The sequence below is a fragment of the Lontra canadensis genome, unplaced genomic scaffold (genome assembly GCF_010015895.1).
Source record: "Lontra canadensis isolate GAN:19392208 unplaced genomic scaffold, GSC_riverotter_1.0 scaffold84, whole genome shotgun sequence".
NCBI lineage: Eukaryota > Metazoa > Chordata > Mammalia > Carnivora > Mustelidae > Lontra > Lontra canadensis.
Window position 1 is genome coordinate 2,875,925 of NW_022631078.1, and position 18,383 is coordinate 2,894,307.

An 18,383-nucleotide genomic window follows, 5' to 3' on the forward strand; every position below is an offset into this window, starting at 1 on the left:
GCACCTGGCACGAGACCCCCTCCGAGCCCACCCCTCACTGCGCCCACCACATGATAGTCACATTTTTATTAAGCGAGTCCATGTATGAGCAATAAGGGAATGGATGAAGAAATATATCCTATATGGTACTTTCTGGCTTTTAAAATGCTCCCACATCCGGGGCGCCTGGGGGGCTCAGTTACACTCTCGCACACAATTGTGTTAACACATTTGGGTCACACCATTAAGCTTCTTCTTAATAAACAGATACGGAAACCGAACGTGTGTGTGCACACTCACCCAAATTGCATGCGGCATCACCGCGAACTGACGCCAGCTCGAGGCCCCTTGGGAGCCTCCCGATCACTGTCCTTCAGCTCCTCCCCGGAGCCAGATCCCCGGCCGCTGACGCCGTCTGCCTGCTCTGAACGCCAGATAAGCGGGATCGCTTTTTCCGTCTGGCCGCTTAAACTCAACATTACATTTGAAGAAGTCGCTCGTTTCTGCGACACATAGGGAGCTCTGCGTGTTCCCACATACAAAACCCGCTCTACCGCTGACAGACATTCGGGTCACTACCACTCTGTTACATACACTCGGTTCCTGTCCTTCGTGGCCCGTGGTACGCATCTCATTAGATACATACCCAGGAGGAGGACCCCCGGCTGTGCCTCCCTTTCACAGACCCTCCTGCAGAATTTTCCAGAGTCACTGCACTCCCATGGGAAGCGCACGCAGGCACCCACCGTTCCCACCCTTGCGACACTGGTGCCGTCAGTCTTCATCTTAGCCGTCCCAGTGGGCCTGCGAGATCGCGGTTAGAAGGAGGCTTTAATCTGTAATTCCCAGAAGACTGACAGGTGCCACTGCGTGTCCTCGTCGGTGAAATGCGTGTGCAAGTGTAGCCCCGTCCTCTATGAGGTCATCCCCTCACCTGTGCTCATCTGAGTCTGTTGTACCATCCGCCTGTGGGTCCTCTGTGTCTCCTCCTCCCTCCTTGCCTTGCCTTCCTCCCCATTAATGAAGACAAGTTCCTAACCTTAATGGAGCCCCTTTTATTAATCCTTTATGATTAGTTTTTCTCATTCCTTTGTAAGAAAATTTCCTGTGTCCAACATTCGGTGCCCACACATTTGACCTTCAGACCATGCCTGGACCCCCGTGGGTGAGCGGTGACCTCCTGTGCAGCCAGCACCCCGCCCAAGCGCCTCCACGATCAGGCTTCCGCAGCCAGCTCCATCCAGAACACGCAGCCGCATCACCCAACACAGGGCGCTCTTTCTATCGGGTACTCAGCCCTGCCCCTGCTGGGGGACCGCCACTCCAGGGCCGGCGAGACCTGACAGAGGACACAGCGTCATCACGTCACAGACGCCATCGGAGACCACTGGTTTGAGAACCACTGAGACCCACTGTGCCTACCTGACCTTGCCACTACCTCCAGTGCCTGTTATCTCCCGGAGAAACTCACGTGCCCGTCCTGAAGTCGCCACGGCCACAGACTGAGGAGCCAGGCTGCTCGCCAGGCACTGGGCTACACATGGCACGGCCTTCAGTCCTGCTTGGGGGCCCACGGATGTTATTCCACTTAGAGAAAGGACAAGACTCAGGGGTTTCGTCAGCAACCCGGGGTCACGGGGCTGGAGGGCACAGTGCGGCCAGCCCTCTTCTGGGCACCTGGCTCAATTCGCAGAAACTCAGGGAACAAGTCCCCACCCTATGCAGTCATCTGTACACACCCCCCGATCGGAGCTCCATGCGAGTCCCAGGGCTCTCGCACCCTCACAGGCCGGGCTCGGCACCAGGAGGCAGCGATGCTGAGTGCGGCCACACTCAGCATCCGGAGCTCCGGAAGCGCCCACGGCTTTTGACTATGGCCGTGCCCGGAGGCGGACGCCCTCCCCACGCTGGCGCCAGCGGCTCTGGCTCCCGAGGTCAGGGCCTCTCTATGAACTCCTGCTCCCTGGGCCTGGGGCTCAGAGGCGGGCTGCTGGGTGCCAGCAGGCGTGGCTGAGCCGCTGCGACAGAACCCTGTGCGCCCCAGGCCGCAGCGGCAGAGTGGCCCCTGACCTTGGCAGCTGGCCCTGGCCCTCCTCCAGTCTGTGTGCAAGAGCCCGCGGCGGCCCTTCCCCGACAACGGTGCCTCCCCGACCCCCGCAACGTGGGAGCAGCCGAAGAGTATGAGGCCACGGCGTGGGCGCGTCGTCCCAGGAGCTCGGCTCCCAGCACCGCAGCCGTGCACAGGCACGGAGCAGGCCCAGTACACGCCTCTCCCAGGATGCACCAGCCTGGAGCACACGTCCTGCTGCACCTGCCCGCCCTCCACCGAGGCACCCCTCTGACCTCGGCAACCACCCCAGGCTCCAGGAGCTTCTCCGCAGCTCTGATGCACGGGCTCGGCCGGCCCCGCCTCCGCCCACCAGACCTGGAGCTCGGAGCTCGGGCGGGCAGGAGTTCCTGCCCTGCGCTCGTGCGGTCTCCGCCCCGTCGAGCCCCCCACGCTCAGAGTCCCGCGGGGCACAGCACGGATACTCGGTGCAGACTTGCCGTGCTGTGCAGTGGGACCACCATACCCAGGAGCGCCCCAGCCCTGGGGCCCCACGGAGGAAGAGATCTGAGCTACCGTGCGACAAGTATCAGCACGCAGTTCTGGGCTGGCTTTGGATCAGTCTGGAGTCGGCCCTGATGCTGGAGAACACAGCAGTGCAGAGGGAGAAACACAGAAGATACCCTGAGAAAGGTCACACGCCTGCGTCTAGCGCCCCGGGCAGCATGCCTAGGCTGCCTCACGGCAAGGCCAGAGCAGTGGCAGGTGACAAGCGGGGACACGTGTGTGGCAGCAGCAGCCAGTGGGGGCCCCACGTGCCAGGCCCGGGGCCGCCTTCCACCCAGGGCTGTGGGGCAACGAAGGGTATGAGCCTGGGCCAGTGTGGACGGCCTTCCACCCATCACACACGGTGCTACCACAGGCTTCTTAGTGACCGTGAACAAAGACTCACCCCTTCTCCCTACTCCCAGATTTTAACTTCACTTATTAAAAAGAGAAATTCTAAAAGGCCAGGATGTCATAACAGGAACAGAGGCAATAAAAGCCCCCACACACACACTCCTGATACCCCCATCCCTAAAGGAAAACACGGGTGTGCAAGTTGGGGCCTTCGGATAATTAAGCCAGACTGGAAATTATGCGACTAAAACATATTCAAGTATGCAATGAATTTTAAATGACAGAACTACAGAAAACTTAATTGCCATATTAGCATGCTATAAAAACACTAATCATAAATGTAGAACAATAATACTTGCACACACTTTATCAAAACTGTTCCCGTGACACACGCTTCGAGGGGCTCCCCCCCGCAGGGTCAGGTGTGAACCCCCTCGACACACCATGAGAAAACAGTGTGACACCAGCACCTCACAGAGCACTCTTAACCATTCTGCTCACCAGCATAAATGTTACATTTAATTAGTTTTTGTTCAATGTTTCTGAAATAGTTATTTAAAAATGAGCCAAAAATGAGATTTTCTACAGCACTCATTTCTGAGAAGTTATTGCCGTGCTTGCATGGAATTTAGATGTTGAATCGCATTAATGGTGGTTTAACGACACGTCCTGGACTAGAGTACATGTTAGTCCTCCATAAATGACAAGAGCCACGTTTCCCATCCCTCTCCATTAAGGAGCATTTCCTACTCATCCATTAAGAACAGTGCCTTCGACAGACCACAGGATTGCGCTAAGGACGAACCGTGGACAGATGGGGGAAAAGTCACCAGTTCGCCGGGTCCTGCGGAAGACTCCCTTCCAAGTGCAGCTTCAGTTGCCTTTTTCAATTGGACACATGACAGATTCTCCTAGGTCCTGGGTTCAGTGTGCCAGAAGTGAAGGGCTGCGCCCAGCCACCCGCCCCACCCGCTCAGCGGAGCCTCTATACGCGCTCGTCAAGCCAGACACCTCGGCCCAGCCTACTGCCTTCAGTCGGTCCTGTCTCCTGGCTGGTCAGTGCATGCCCTGCCCTGCCCCACATGGAACCTACACATTCTAGAACAGCTGTCTCCAGCCCTGGGCACACGTTCGAATCCCTGGGGACCCCAGAGATCAGTAGTACCCCCAGCTCCCTAGACACCGACGTGCAACCAGAATGAAAACACTGCAGTCAAGAGGGCAGCTCAAAGCCCAAAACCACTTTGTCCTTGCTGCCGTCGCCCCCGCTCCTACTCAGCCTGGGGCAGGCTGCAATCGGCACAAAGCCTGATGCCTCAGTCTACCCCAAGGCTCCAATGTGCTCTGTGGGCCCAGACACCAAGATCTGCAAAAGTTCCCCAGGAGAGAGGAATATGAAGCCTCAGATTCCGAGAGTGACTGAGAGGTGACTGTAACTTGGGGGACCCTTCTCCACACCCCCATGACCCTAAAATGCATGCTGGGTTTTCTCCCCACCATTTTCCAAGATCCTTTTGTAGCCCAGCACTTGCAAAGGGCCTGTGGCCAAGGGCAGATGCATGGCAAACACTCACCACTTCAGAAATAAGTGACTAGCATCCTTCACTGTGCTCCCCAAATCTTTCGTTACAGAAAACATGCTCAAGACGTCTGCTTGGGAATAACCAGGAGAGAAGAAGCAGCTAGAAGGTAGCTCCTGGGTTGGCATTAGGGGATAGGAGATGACAGTCCCCACCATTCTGACCTCCTCCTCCCAACTGGTCCAGGCCCCTGTTTGACTCACACCCCTCAACCTGGTGGGTTCCCTGCGCCTGAATGCCCAGAGCCCATCCTTACCCTCAGGGAATACAGCACCGTGCAGAATGACTGTGCACGGGCCTGTCTCCCTGGGCTGTCTGTGGGCACCTGAAGGCTCACCAGTGCAGGCCCAGAGCACGGTGGAGGCATGTGAGCACCCGCCCCTGAATGATGAGTGAGCACAGTGCCGAAGCAGCAGCCAGTTTCCTATTCCAGCAGCCTGAGTCCCACCCACCTGCCCCTCCTTCCCCGCCCAGGGTTTCCCTGTCCCAGCTGCCCAGCCCCTCCTTCCGACAGGCCCCTCCTGGTGCCAGACTGTGGTCACGACACGGACCCATCTGTTCCTGCAACTCTGCACTCAGAGATCCCCGCTTCTGCAGGGGTCCTGCGCGTGGGCACAGCCCAGTGCACAGCAAGAACTGGACAGATGCTCTGAGACAAGCAAAAAGGCCCAGGAAGAGCCCAGGGGCAAGCAGGGAGAGGGTTCTCCTGAGAGAACGGGCTCCTTCCCATGTGGTGAAACCCCAATCTGTCCTGGGGAGACAGATAAAGGCAGGAACCCCCTCTCTTTCTGCAGGCCACATAAGGATCAGCGACTTGGTCCTCTTTCCTTCTTATCCAACAGCACCAAACACAGTGCCAGGGACACAGAACGTGCTGGAGAAATGCTGATCCGACGAATGAAGGCACCAGCCAAAAGACCTTCCAAGAGGCTCCCGGCTCTCCCGCTCCAGAAATAGCCTCCTCGCCCCTCACTGAAGCCCTTCACGTCCTGACCTGCTCCTGTCCCTAGCTCCCTCACCCCCGCCCTAATCCAAGCAATCCGCCTGCCGCCTGGAGGCCAGCTCACCCCGGCTCCTGCTGTCCAACCCCAGCCGCATCCCACAGACTGAACGCCCTCCCCCGTCTCCCCGACCCAACGACACCAACACATCCTTCGAGGTGCTGCAGAAGCACCCCACCTTCCCCGAGAAGCCTGGCCTGCCATCCACAGGAGTCTGCACTGCCCTGGAACCGTGACTCCCTTTCTTGGTGACTCCCTCCCTGCCCCCGGGCCACTCTGGAAAGACAGGATTTTTGCTCACGGACCCCAATACTTCGTTTTAACTCATCCATCAACCCAAGCCTAAAAGAGGTCCAGAACTGACAAGTTCATCTCTGTCCTTCCCGCTCCCCAGCCTCCCACCTTATAACACCTGCAGACCCCGGGAAGGGGAAGCCCAGCCTCGGAATGCACGCCCCTGCTCTGCCGCCACCCTTCCTCCCCTCCTGTGCCCCGTGCATCCCCACCCTGTCATCCAAGCCTGTCATCCCAGCCCCTACTGCAGCCCTGACCTGACCCAGCCCCTCTTAACAGGGAGGCCTGGGATCTGATTCCCCTCTGTCTCGGGGCAAGGGGCCCCTGCAGTTAACGGGTTACATAAATACATGTGCCTGAGATGCCCGGACGTCCTTTCCCTTGCATCCCCAACACTCTGGACAGATGCTGCCCACCTGCACCCGCCCTCCCATTCAGGCCAAAGAGTGGAGCGTCCGTCTCCTCCCCCTTCCGCTCCCCTGCCTACTGAATCCCAGGTCGCGTGCTTGCCCAGCCAGCCGCGGGGCATCGCACACAGGGCAGCTCAAGGACGATGCAGACAGACTGAGAACCAAAGGAAAGGAACGGGACAGAATCATTCGTGAAGGCTTCCCACCCAGAGGCAGCACAACCTGAACACACAAAACTGCACTATAAGCTCTTAAACAAATTATCATCAAAACTTCCTACAGCTCTACCAAAAAAGGTCGTAAGCTATCATAGAGGACATTTGGAAAAGTAGATATGAATGCTTAAAATAACAGACACCAAACAGAAACATAAGCAATTGTAGCAGATCTAATTTTAATTGCAAGAGAATATTTAATCAATAAATATTCACTGTTCAGAGGCATCTGCATTTAGGATTACGAGATACTAAGCTACAAATTTATTAAGACTCATTAGCAAGAAAGTCTTTTAAAGACTGGAAGTCAGACCCAATTCAGAGTAAACACTTAGAGTTCCCTACTGATTTAGCTCCAAAAATGATTTAAAAAAGGAAAGGAAGAATGCTGTCAATAAACTACTCCCAAGTTTCAGCAGGGCCAAGCTCACTTCCAGTACTAACCCGAGTGAAGACCACGGCCACCCCAGCCGCCCACCGGGCCTTCTCCAGCCGTCTCCACAGTCGGGCAGTTTAGAGCCGAGTAAGGAGCCGGAACCCCAGCCTCCATCATGGAAACACAGACACTTAAGCATCCATTTCTCCCCTTACATCCCTACTAAAGTACATTAAAAAAACAAAAAAATTGGTCAAACATATTTCACTGTGATGGATTCCTAAGAATTAAGAAAGTCTTCTAAGATGAATCCTTTCTCTATCACAGGTTTGAAAATATTACAAAGATTTTTAGAATAATAAAATCAGAGAAAAAGAATACCGCTGTCACCAATAATTACTTATCCTCATTTTCTGCCAGCCTTGTCAAACCAAGCCTGAAATGAAGCAAAGGATGGAAAATGTCACCCGAGCTCAGGCAAAGGCCCGGGTCCCTGCGGCGAAGACGGGGTGAGGGGAGGGCCACACCGGGCCAGGCCGCGCCGCGAGAGGCCGGGACACTTACTGAGAGCAGCTTCCAGGTAATCGGACGAACCGGCTTCGGGATTCCGGACCAGCTCAACTTCCGTAATTCCTCTGCGGACCAGAAAGGGACAAAGAAAACAAGGTTCACGAACAGCGAACTCCCCACGAGGCCTGGACTCCCTCCGTCAGTGTCCGGGGGCAGCAGGGCCTCGTAAATGAACCCAGAGGGAGGCTAAGTGAGAAGGATTTCAGGTTCCTCGTGCATTTCCCAGTACGCCAGAGACGCCGAGCGACCTCCACCCCAGCGGAGCTAAGTGTCCACACTGAAGCCACACGGAGTACGCAGTGGCTACACGCATGGCAAGCGTCCCCGGAGCCACCATGGGACAGGTGAGGCACCGCACACCCTCCTCCCTGGGGCAGTTGAGGCCCAGGGGCATGGCTCCCCTCCACATACCCCCTCCTTCCCTCCCACTACTTCTCTCCCTCTGCCCCCACGAGCACCTGTCCCCACCGCCAACACCCGCCCAGTGCTCCCTGCTCCTGCACCCGGTCTCCCTCTCACCACTCACTGCTTGCGAACACGAGGTGCTTTGCTCGGGGCTGCTTTTGGAAGAGCTTGTGTCACGGAGATACGCTTGTCTACACGCTGCACCATGTGATTCAAGGTAGAGTAATACAGTATCCCCACAAGTACCCACGGCGAGGCAGGGCTGGCCAGGGGCACAGGGGCCCAGAGCCGCCGGTGTGGAGCCGCCCAAGGGCACCAGAGGGCTCAGCCCGGACACAGTGGTGAGGGGACCGGCCCCTGCAGTGCGGCGGACCTTGTGTGCCCCCCCCAGTGTCTCAGCCCGGTGCCCCGAACGGCTAGAGAACACGTTGCAATTTGCAGGTATATCAACGCTCAATCCCGCAGACACCGAAGTAATTACTCCTTTCCTTGAAGTTAGGAATCCACCATTAGGCACTTCTAACAGGAGCTCATGATTAATGCCAGGCATAAAAGAAACGATTAAAGAGACTTTGGTAATATAATCAACAAAATACAAAGTCCTGACATCTAATCTTTTTCCAATTACTACAGTCTAAGTAAAATAAGTACAGAATAATCGGGGGACGGTACCAGCAATAACTCGCACTTTACAGCGGAATCTCGGAAAACAGCGAATCTTCCCCCTCACCCTGAGGATATTATGAAAGCAGGAACCTAATATCTGAACACCAATAATGTAATGTTTACCGTCATGTTCCCAGGGCCTCTCCTCCTGCACAAGGCTGTTTTCTGATTACGCTTTACAGGAAGAAAGCCGGGAGGAACCTCCATTGTTAGCGTTCTCCAACCCAGTCTCCTCCCAGAAGCAGCTCACAAACATGCACCCTGAACGCCCGTCCGGGACGGAGCTCTGGGTCTGTGCCAGCCTCAGCGTGAACCCGCTGCCTTCGCGGGTGCTGTGTGCTCCCCACGGCAGCCCGAGTCCATCAGGGCTGTCCCCGCCGTGTCACTGAGGAGCAGCCTCAGAGAGGCTAGGTGACACGGCCACAGTGGCCCAGGAACTGAGTGACCTTCACATCCCAGAATCTTTCCACTCGACTCACTCCCATTACTAAAAGGGCTTCCTGTGACACAGACAAGTCTCACTCATAAATACGGACAAAAGGTCCAAAACGAGATCCACGCAGATCGGGGCACAACCAGATGTTCAGAGACAGGCCCACACGATTTACTCCGGGAATGAAAGACCGGCCGCCCATCAGGACGCCTCCTAGTTTTATCTGGGTGCTCAGCTGGGTTGATGGGAAAGTCACGGGGCCTTTCTGCTGGATGTGCGGTGTAGACTCTCCCCCAGGCCTGTCTGCCCCTCCACCTGCCTAGCAGAACCCCAGTGGCACAGAGTGACAGCCCACCCCGCCACCCCTCTGCGCAGCCCGGTACTGAGGGGGTCCGCCCAGGGGAAGCGGAACGTGCCACCGAAGCTGGAACGGATGGCTTGTTGCAGAGCTGAGCCCTGCCCTCGCCCACGAGGGACCCCGCAATGGGCCTGGGACCCGATCTGAGCCGCGGAGAAGACAGCAGGGGAGCTGGGGGCCGCCGAGGAGAAAGCCCCCCCTCGTTCTTCAGAAATCTTCTGCGGGCAACAATCTCTTGCTTCCTCGGCAGGTTGTGAGGGTCAGACGTGAGGCTGAGGCTGCTGCAACCACCCGGCACCCACCCAGCCTGAGGAGGAAGCCCACGCAGGGAGGTGGCGACGGGGGCTGAGTTGGGCAGGACGGGCAGACACCAGAATGTTCCCAAATCAACAGCTCTCCCCCGCCAGCAACAAAGCAAGCACACTGTTACAGACCTGAGCTCGACAGAAAAACGGACACTCCCAGAGAAAGCAAACTGAAGCTTTTACTCGGGGCGTGGAGACACACAAGAAACCCCAAGCCCCCACACACACTAAGGAGAACTTCGGGGGCAGCGGTCAGGGCGCGGTGGCCCGAGGGCATCGGGCGCGCAGAGAACTGCGAGCCGGTGCAGGACGGTGTCCGGACAGAAGCCGGGGAAGGATGGGAGGGCAACGGTGGGAAGGAAATTCTGCCCGGCTAGGGAGCCTTCCCTGAGAAACGACCACTGAGAAAAGACCCACAGATGAGGAGAAATTACTGCGGGAACAGGGACCGGAAGGGGACACTCCCAAGTCCACGGGACACCTAACAGGAAGCCCTGGCCACCGGGTGAAGAAGGGATCAGAGGGGCCCGTGGTCACAAGCAGACACTTGGTGGGCCACTTCCGAAGCCCGGGGCAGAGGGGACAGCGGCTCACAGGGCGGCCGCGCACGGCAGAGCCGCAACCAAACCCACCCCCTGGACCGGGCCGGACACCACGAGCTGTCCGCCGCCACACGGAAGCTCTCGGCGTCCGGCGCGAAGCCCGGGAGACACCGCTGGGCTGTACCGTGTGTGTCCTGCAGCCTGGCGAGGGGACACGAAGCGCCTCTGGGAGAGCAAAGGCTTAGAGCAGCCGGTCACACTGGGGGAGGGGCGCGGGACAGGACGCCCCCCGCGAAGCAAGCAGTCGAGGGCCGCAGCGCTTGAGAGCCCGGCCCGGGGGGGGGGCGAGGCCAGGCCGGGAGCTCAGGGCGCAGACGAACGGCCCATCCACCTGCGCCGACGCAGGAGTCCCGCCGCCTCTCAAATCGAGGGCCCGTCCGAGCAGGACGCCGTCGGTCTCCGGAAGGAAATCAGACCCTGAGTCTTCCCACGAAAACTATTTCCAAGTGAGTAAAGACCCAAAGACCTAAACGGAGCGCGCGTGCTACACGTGTGTACACGTGGACGCATGTGTGTGTGAAGGAGGGATTAAAATAGCACAAGAAAACACAGAGGAGTATTTTGCTATTTTCTGATGGGAGAAGGGCCTTCCCGGCAAGTCACGAATCTGAGAACTACAGGTAAGGTTAACAAACTGTATGAAAGTTTGAAATGACTATGGTGAAAGCCACCATAATGTTAAAAAAAAAAAAAAAGACAGACTGGGGGTACCTGGGGGGCTCAGTCAGTTAAGCATCTGCCTTTGGCTCAGGTCATGATCTCAGGGTCCTGGGACTGGGCCCTACGTCGGGCTCCTGCTCAGCGGGGAGTCTGCTTCTCTCTCTCTCCCTCCCTTTCTGCCTCCCCCGCTTGAAATAAATAAATTTCCCTCAAATAATAAAATCTTTTTAAATATGACAGACTTGAAAAATACATACAACATACAATACGAAAAAGTGGACATCACTAATATAGGAAGAACACAAAAAAGAGAATGAGCCATGTACACAAAACGGAGAGTTCACAAAAGAGGAACTAGACATGGCTAATACATGCAGCCATTCCTAAGAAACGCCTATCTTCATGGGCACGTACTCTCAATGGTGATTAAAGAACTACATCATTAGAACAAAAAAATCTGTCATAAATTACATTCAGTTTCAAATGAGCAATACCCAGTACTGATGAGCCTTGGGGTGAGCAGCTACTCTCTCCGTCTGGTCAGAATGCATACGAAGAGAACTTTTTCTTGCTCGAATTGTTTCTTCTTTTTTTGTTTTCAGTTGGCTCCACACCAGCAGGGAGCCCAACACAGTGCTCAACTCCTGACCCTGATAGGACCTAAGCCGAAACCACACGTCAGACGGCTAACCGACTAAGCCGCCCCGGTGTCCCCTGGCTGGTTAATGTGGAAAGGTGCATAACGTCCTAGAGGCAGCTTCCCTTGAAGAAATCCCCTCCCCAGGGACATCTGCAAGGGATGACTCACAGGGTGCTCATCTGAGCCTTGTCTTAGGAAAAACGAGAATCAGTCAGAGTATCCATTAACAGGGGATGATTAAAACACCATTACATCCGCACGCTGGACTGTAACGCCGCCGCGGAGAAGCACAGGTGCTCTCCTGGGTAAATAAATCAGTCTGTGAAGATGAACGAGAGAGTAGAGTGCAGATGCGCTGAGTATTTTTTTTAAGATTTTATTTACGAGAGAGAAGAAAGAGTGTACAGGGGAGCAGGGCAGAGGGAGAGGGACAAGCAGACTCCATGCTGAGCATGGAGCCCGAGTTGGGGCTCAGTCTCAGGACCCTGAGATCGTGACCTGAGCGGAAATCAAGAGTCGGACGCTCAGCCCACTGAGCCCGCCCGGGGCCCTGCACCGAGTCCTTCCGAACGTGCACGCCGGAGCCTAGAAGCACAGCCAGCCTTGGGGGAGGGATGCAGAGAACGGCTCAAGGGCAGCGGAAGAAGTACTTTCCATTGCACACCCTACCGTGTTCCCACAGAGCTAGAGTTCCCGTGACATCTCCAACTTGACCTCCAACTCTTCAAAATCCACCCAACTTGCCAGGCCCAGCTCAGCCTCTGCTGGATCTATGAAGCCTTCCTGACAACTCAGTCCTCACCCAATCCCCTCTTCTGCGAGCACTGGGAACACCTGGGACCAGGCCACCTCACCTGCGTTCAGTGCCGTGTCTGAGCACCGATCTCACGTCCAGAAGCGGCTTATGAGTTTCTGCAGGTCAGATGCCATGATTCTGCTTCTTTTGTGTCCTGAGGCAGAGCCTTGCCATAGCCTGGCAGTAAGTGCTGGAGAGAAGAACGTCCGGTTCTTTCTTCTACCCCTGCAGATGTGGTTTTCTTGGGGGGGGGGGGGGGCTCATATTTTTTAAGTGACATATAATTTATAGGCAATAGAAGAATTTAGCCCCACAAACAAGATACAGAATATTTCTATTACCCTTTTCTGTAATTCTTTGCTCCCACTCCAAGTTAATTCCTTCCTGATAGCGATCACCATAGATTATCCTTGCCTCATCTTAAAATTCATACAAGTAGTACTTAAAGAATGTACCTGCTGCTAGCCTGCTTCTTTTGCCCAAAAAATGTCAGAGTCGTAATGCTGCAAGTACCAGTGACTCATTCCTTACAAGCGCAAATGCGAGTCTACACCAGGCGCGCATCACGCCGGCTTGCGTACTCACAGACAGCTGGGTCATCCCTATGCTGGAGCAGCTACCGCCACTCTTGCGGTCTTGTGTTGTGTGGGTCTGTGTTTCCATGTCCACGAGGCAAACATGAAGGAGCAGAACTGCTGGTCACAGGACAGACACAGATCTACCTTTATAAAACACTGCCACATGGGCCTACAGAATGCTTGTACCACTTTGCACTTCCCACCCGTAATGTATAAAAGCTTCAACTGCTCCACATCCTGGTCAAAATCCAGAGCTGTCTGTCCTTCACGTTAGCCATTCTAATAAGGCATCTCATTATCATTTTAATTACCAATTCTGAGATGACTAATGATGTTCGCGTTAAACTGATTTTTGTGTGCTTTCTGGCCATTTCTATAGCTTCTATGATGCTTATCTTGAAACCTTTTACCCATCTTTTTATTAAGTTGCTCATCATCTTATCTGTTACTAATAACACATTTTTCTTCTGATTCTAGATCATATTTCCCTGTTTCATTGCATGCCTGGGTTTTTTTATTATTATTGAATGCCAGATGTGCCAGTTATCGATTTATTGCCTCTGCGATATGGAACTGGGACTTGTAAATACTTCTCCTTGGCCGCCTGGCATGATATCATCCTTTTCAGTACAGAGTGAAGGAGGGACACTGGAGGAGAAGGGTTTTCTCCCTCAAGTCCCCATACACCGCGTTCACCAGGCTCCGGCCCACAGTTCCTGCAGCGAGTGCTGGGTCTTCTTCAGCACTCGCCTGCCCTGGAGGCTGCTTTCTCTGGCATTAGCCCCCTGCAGAGCACTGAGGTCCTAGGCACACTGGGTCTCTCCCACGTTCAGCTGGTAGAGAGAGCGACTCCCAGTTCCCAGCTCCTGCAGCAAGCGATGGCAGCAATACCCAGCAGCCACACCTCTGTGAGCTCTGGGGACGCTCTCCCCTGCCTCGCGGACTGTCACCTCACTCACGAACAGGCCAGCACTCCACCAAGGACTTAATGCCCCCCCGCAGGTATGTGGGCTCTGTCTCGGAAGGAACACTCTGCTCTCCAGCGTGGGCTCCATACAGTCTGTCTCCGTTTCTGTTCCCTTCCTGGGCTGCAGCCTGGAAACTGCTTCCAAGCACCAGTGCAGTGAATGTGAGATCCACCTGGTGTGTTACCTTCTCCCAGGGGTCACAGCTCCACATGGTCTACAACGCGATGCCTGACAACAGCTGTTTTTCATACGTGATCCAAGTTTCTACTTATCCACGACAGAAGAGCAACTCATCCTTTGGCAACTCATCATTCATGGCTGAAGCAAAAGTCAACTAACATATTTTTAAAGAATTTTTTGTCTATATTCATCCAGGATATTGGTTTCTAGCTTCTTTTCCTCATACTGTCTTTGTAAGGTTTTCCTATTAGGGTTATGTGGCCTTAATAAAATGAGTTGAGAAGGGTTTTCTCTTCCTCTTTTTTCTGAGTCAGCTTTTGGAGAATTGGTGTTATTTCTTCTTTAAATGTTTGATAGAATTTATTAGGAAAACCATCTAACCCTGATACTCTCCTCGTGTGAAAGCCTTTTTTTTTAAGATTTATTTATTTATTTGAGAGAGTGAGGACGAGCAGGGGGAGGGGCAGAGGGAGAGGGAGAGAAATCCTCAAGCAGACTCTTCACTGAGGAGAGCCCGATGTCAGGATTGATCTCAGGACCCTGAGATCATGACCTGAGCCAAAATCAAGATTCGGATGCCTAATTGACTGAGACATCTAGGCGCCCCTGAAGGTTTTTTGTTACAAATTTTTTTAGGGAGCACCTAAGGTTAAGCCTCGGACTTGTGAGTTCGGCTCAGGTCATGATCTCAGAGTTCTGAGATCGATCCCCACATCTGGATCTGCACTCAGTGGGGAGTCTGCTTGAGATTCTCTTCCTCTGCCCCTCCCCTGCTCTCTCTCTCTCTCTCCAAAAATACATAAGTAAATCTTTAAAAAAAATTTTAATTGATGTAGGCATACTAAGGCTTTCCTTTTCTTCTGGTATCAGTTTTATCAGGTCATGTGTTTCAAGGACTATGTCCATTTTGTGTCAGTTCTTGAATTTACTGTGGTAAAGTTGCAAATAATGTGCCCTTATTATCTTCTTAATATCTGTAGGGTCTGTACTGATGTTTCCTCTTTCACTTCTGATATTGCAATTTGTGTCTTCTCTTCTTTCCACTGATCAAATCTAACTAGAAGTTTCACTGATCTTTGTAAAAAATGAACTTCAGATTTTCTTGATTCTTCCTCTGTTTGTCCATTTTCCAATTTACTGATTTCCACCCTTGTTTTATCTCCCTTCTTTTACTTGGTTTCATTTAATTTCCTCCTCTTTTCCTAGCTTCTTAAAGTGGAAGCTTTGATCATTGATTTGAAGCCTTTATTTCTTTCTAAGATAGGCATTTAAATACATAAACTTCCCTCCAGGCACTGCTTCACCAGTAGCACACAGGTTTTCATAAGGTATTGTCACTATCACTCAATTCAACATAGATTCTTACTTGTGATTTCTTTGATCCATGAGTTACTCCAAAGTACGCGGACAAATTTCCAAATATTTGCTGATTTCCTGGGTATCTTATTGCTACACTGATTTCTAAATTAAAACATCTCGTCAGATGAACATGGTGTTGTTTCAGTCCATTGATATTTATTAGGACTAGTTTTGGCAGGGCAGGTATATGGTCTATCCAGTGAATGTGCCACATGTCCTTGAAAAGAATGTGCTTTCTTCAGTTGGTCTGTGTCCACACGTGGTGGATAAATCAGTGGATCCAGCTGGCTCACAGCAGTATTTTTCACATCTTTATTGATTCATATCTTCCACATCTTTGTTGATGCTTTAATTTACCTATTGTATCAATTACCCAGGGAGAGGTGCTAAAATTTCTGCCTGTGATAGTGAATGTGTCTCTTCCTCTCTTCATTTCTGTCCATTTTTGCTTCATGTATCATGAAGCTGTATTACTAAGTACACATACCTTTAGGAAAGGTATATCTACTCAATGAACTGGACCTTTCACCATTATGAAGTATCCCTCTTTGTCTCTTTCTGAATGTCTTTTTCTTATATTGCTATAAACAAATTAGTTTTCTTATGACTAGCACTTGCACGGCATAGCTCTTCCCACCCTTTTAGTCCAACCGCCCGAGTGTTCCCGTTTAAAGCTTGTGTTTGGTTTTCCTTTTAGCTTCCTATCCCTGTATTTCTTGGAATCATGTTGTAAAATCACTAGAAATGCAAGAAAAACTTTCATAAGCAGAAAGCGAATGAGAAATAAAGAGCATGTCTTCCTTCCACAACAGAGAACTTGTTTTCTGAAAATTAAAATTTTGCAAAGTTTCAATAAAAACACCAATATTATAATGCCATCTTCATCTCTTCTGTAGGGGTCTACTTCTCAATAAAATTCCCACTTGGAAAACGGCCACAGCAGACCCTCCCCCTACACCGAGGACAGAATGAAGCAGAGAGGGAGCAGAAAAGCACAGACGAACAAACACAGGTTGTGGACTCCATGGACCCGGGTTCAGGGGCCAGCAAGAACCTGTGTGGCCTCAGATAGTCCCCTTAATCTCCCGAGCTCCAATTTCTTCCTCTGAACCTAGAACAAATTAAAAATACCAGCCTCGGGGCGCCTGGGGGGCTCAGTGGGTTAAGCCTCTGCCTTTGGCTCAGGTCATGATCTCAGGGTCCTGGGATGGAGCCCCGCATCGGGCTCTCTGCTCAGCAGGGAGCCTGCTTCCCCCTCTCACCCTGTCTGCCTCTCTGCCTACTTGTGATCTCTGTCTGTCAAATAAATAAATAAAATCTTTAAAAAAAAAAAAAATACCAGCCTCACTTAAGTCACAGAATTTTCCCCAGGAACAGAGACAATACATGGGAGAGCATTTGTAAGCAGTGACACACTCCACAAACACAAGAAGATGCTTCTGCCATGCTTACTGATGTAATTATTCAGCGCACTACATGAACCCAAACCATGAAGCAATTGGGACTCATTCGTCCTAATTGGATGTAAAATATCACATTTGAGACTGAACCAGAAATCTATCACAAAATGGTGCATGCAAAGAACTCATAATTACAAGCACCTTTTTCAGAAAAGCCAGGAATAACAGAAAAATCAACCCATAACTTAAGCTATTTTTTCCTAACACAAAGTTCTTTCTAACTGGTTTTAATCCTGATTTTTAAAAATCTTTTCTAGCAATAAAATCGGGGGGAAACAGGAATAAAAGTAAGAAATGCATGTACATTGCAATCACTTAAGCGTAAATGGGAATCTAATCTTGAAGCTGAGCACTCACCAGCAAAAGGGTCTGCAAAGCAAGCACATTTCCTGTTCCTAAAAGCCACCGTCCAGGAGAGTCTCATAAATCAGCCCACTTGACCAACGCTTATCGAGCACCCACTCTGTGTAAGATGCCTCTGGGAAGAAGGCCACTTAAACACTGGCCCTCCTTGGAGTCCGTCACACACATTTATTTACCCAGTGAACATCGACCGGTGCTTACCACCAACCGGGAGCCAGGCCGGCCTTGGAAGGCACAATCAGACCCAGTTCCTACCCTCCAGCAGCTCAAGGGCAAATAGAGAGGAAGACATCAACAACGCCCCTGCGAAGGGGTGCCACATGATAAAGCTGACACGGGATGCCAAAGGAGAGATGGCCTCTCCTGCAAAGAAGGGTGACATCGGGAGACTCCCAGGGAGCTGCTGCTTGAGAGGCACCTGGAAGCCAAGTTAAAACCTAGATTTCCCTCTGCCTGCACCCTAGACCTCACCAACATGACGGTAAAGGAATAAGGTCACAAACGAGGACAAGGGCACAAAAGAGGAGACGGAGCAGACAAGAAGCAGCAACAAGCTGCTTCTGGAAAGACTGGAGACTCAGAATGATGGAAAGCAGGCGAGGGTGGGAGCTTACCAGAATGGGGAAAGCTAAGCCCACCACTGGCAGAGGGGAGGCCAAGCAGAATCGGGGGGGCGGGGCGCCAACCACGGCCCGGAACCGCCAGAAAGAGCTGGGGGCACAGGAGGCAGGTAGAGCCCCCACCCAGGCAGGAATCATGGCCTCGCCCCCCAGATTAACCACTTTGGGCTGAAAGAGACCGTTTACCACAGGTCCTCCTGGCTCAGTCGCGAACCTGAGTCGCAGTGAGTGCCGGTGTCCGAGACGCAGTGAGGGAAAGAGAAGAGGCTGAGCCTTCCACCCCCAGAGCAGACAGGCGGTAACACACGGCTCAGCTGCACAAACCTGCAGAACTGGCGTGCTGGGAAAGAACCCTTCTGGGACTTCCTTCTATCAAGAGGTCAAGTGTACTGCAATCCTGAGAGTTCTGAAGAAGACAGGTAGGCCCTCTGGGGCCTCTGGCCATTTCCTTTGCTCACAGACCTAAGAACCCGCACGCCACCGGCAAGAAAACACACGGCCACGCCGGCTGCATTCTAGACTCTGGCTGTGCCGCTCGCTGCAAAACCCCCAAAAGATAAATGCTTTAAAAGGACTGAAAAACTAAAACAGAGAAGCTCTTTATTCTAGAAGCTGCAC

At 52.6% G+C, this 18,383-nt stretch overlaps 1 protein-coding gene across 2 annotated transcripts in view; it reads right to left on the reverse strand.

The window, feature by feature from the left end:
- The window catches only part of TBC1D22A (TBC1 domain family member 22A), a 289,882-nt gene that overhangs the window by 199,258 nt on the left and 72,241 nt on the right, over window positions 1-18,383 (reverse strand). For both annotated transcript variants that reach the window (XM_032882758.1, XM_032882759.1), the window contains exon 5: window positions 7,367-7,437. In XM_032882758.1, the coding sequence (XP_032738649.1) occupies window positions 7,367-7,437 (71 nt within the window). The remainder of the gene's footprint in view (window positions 1-7,366; window positions 7,438-18,383) is intronic.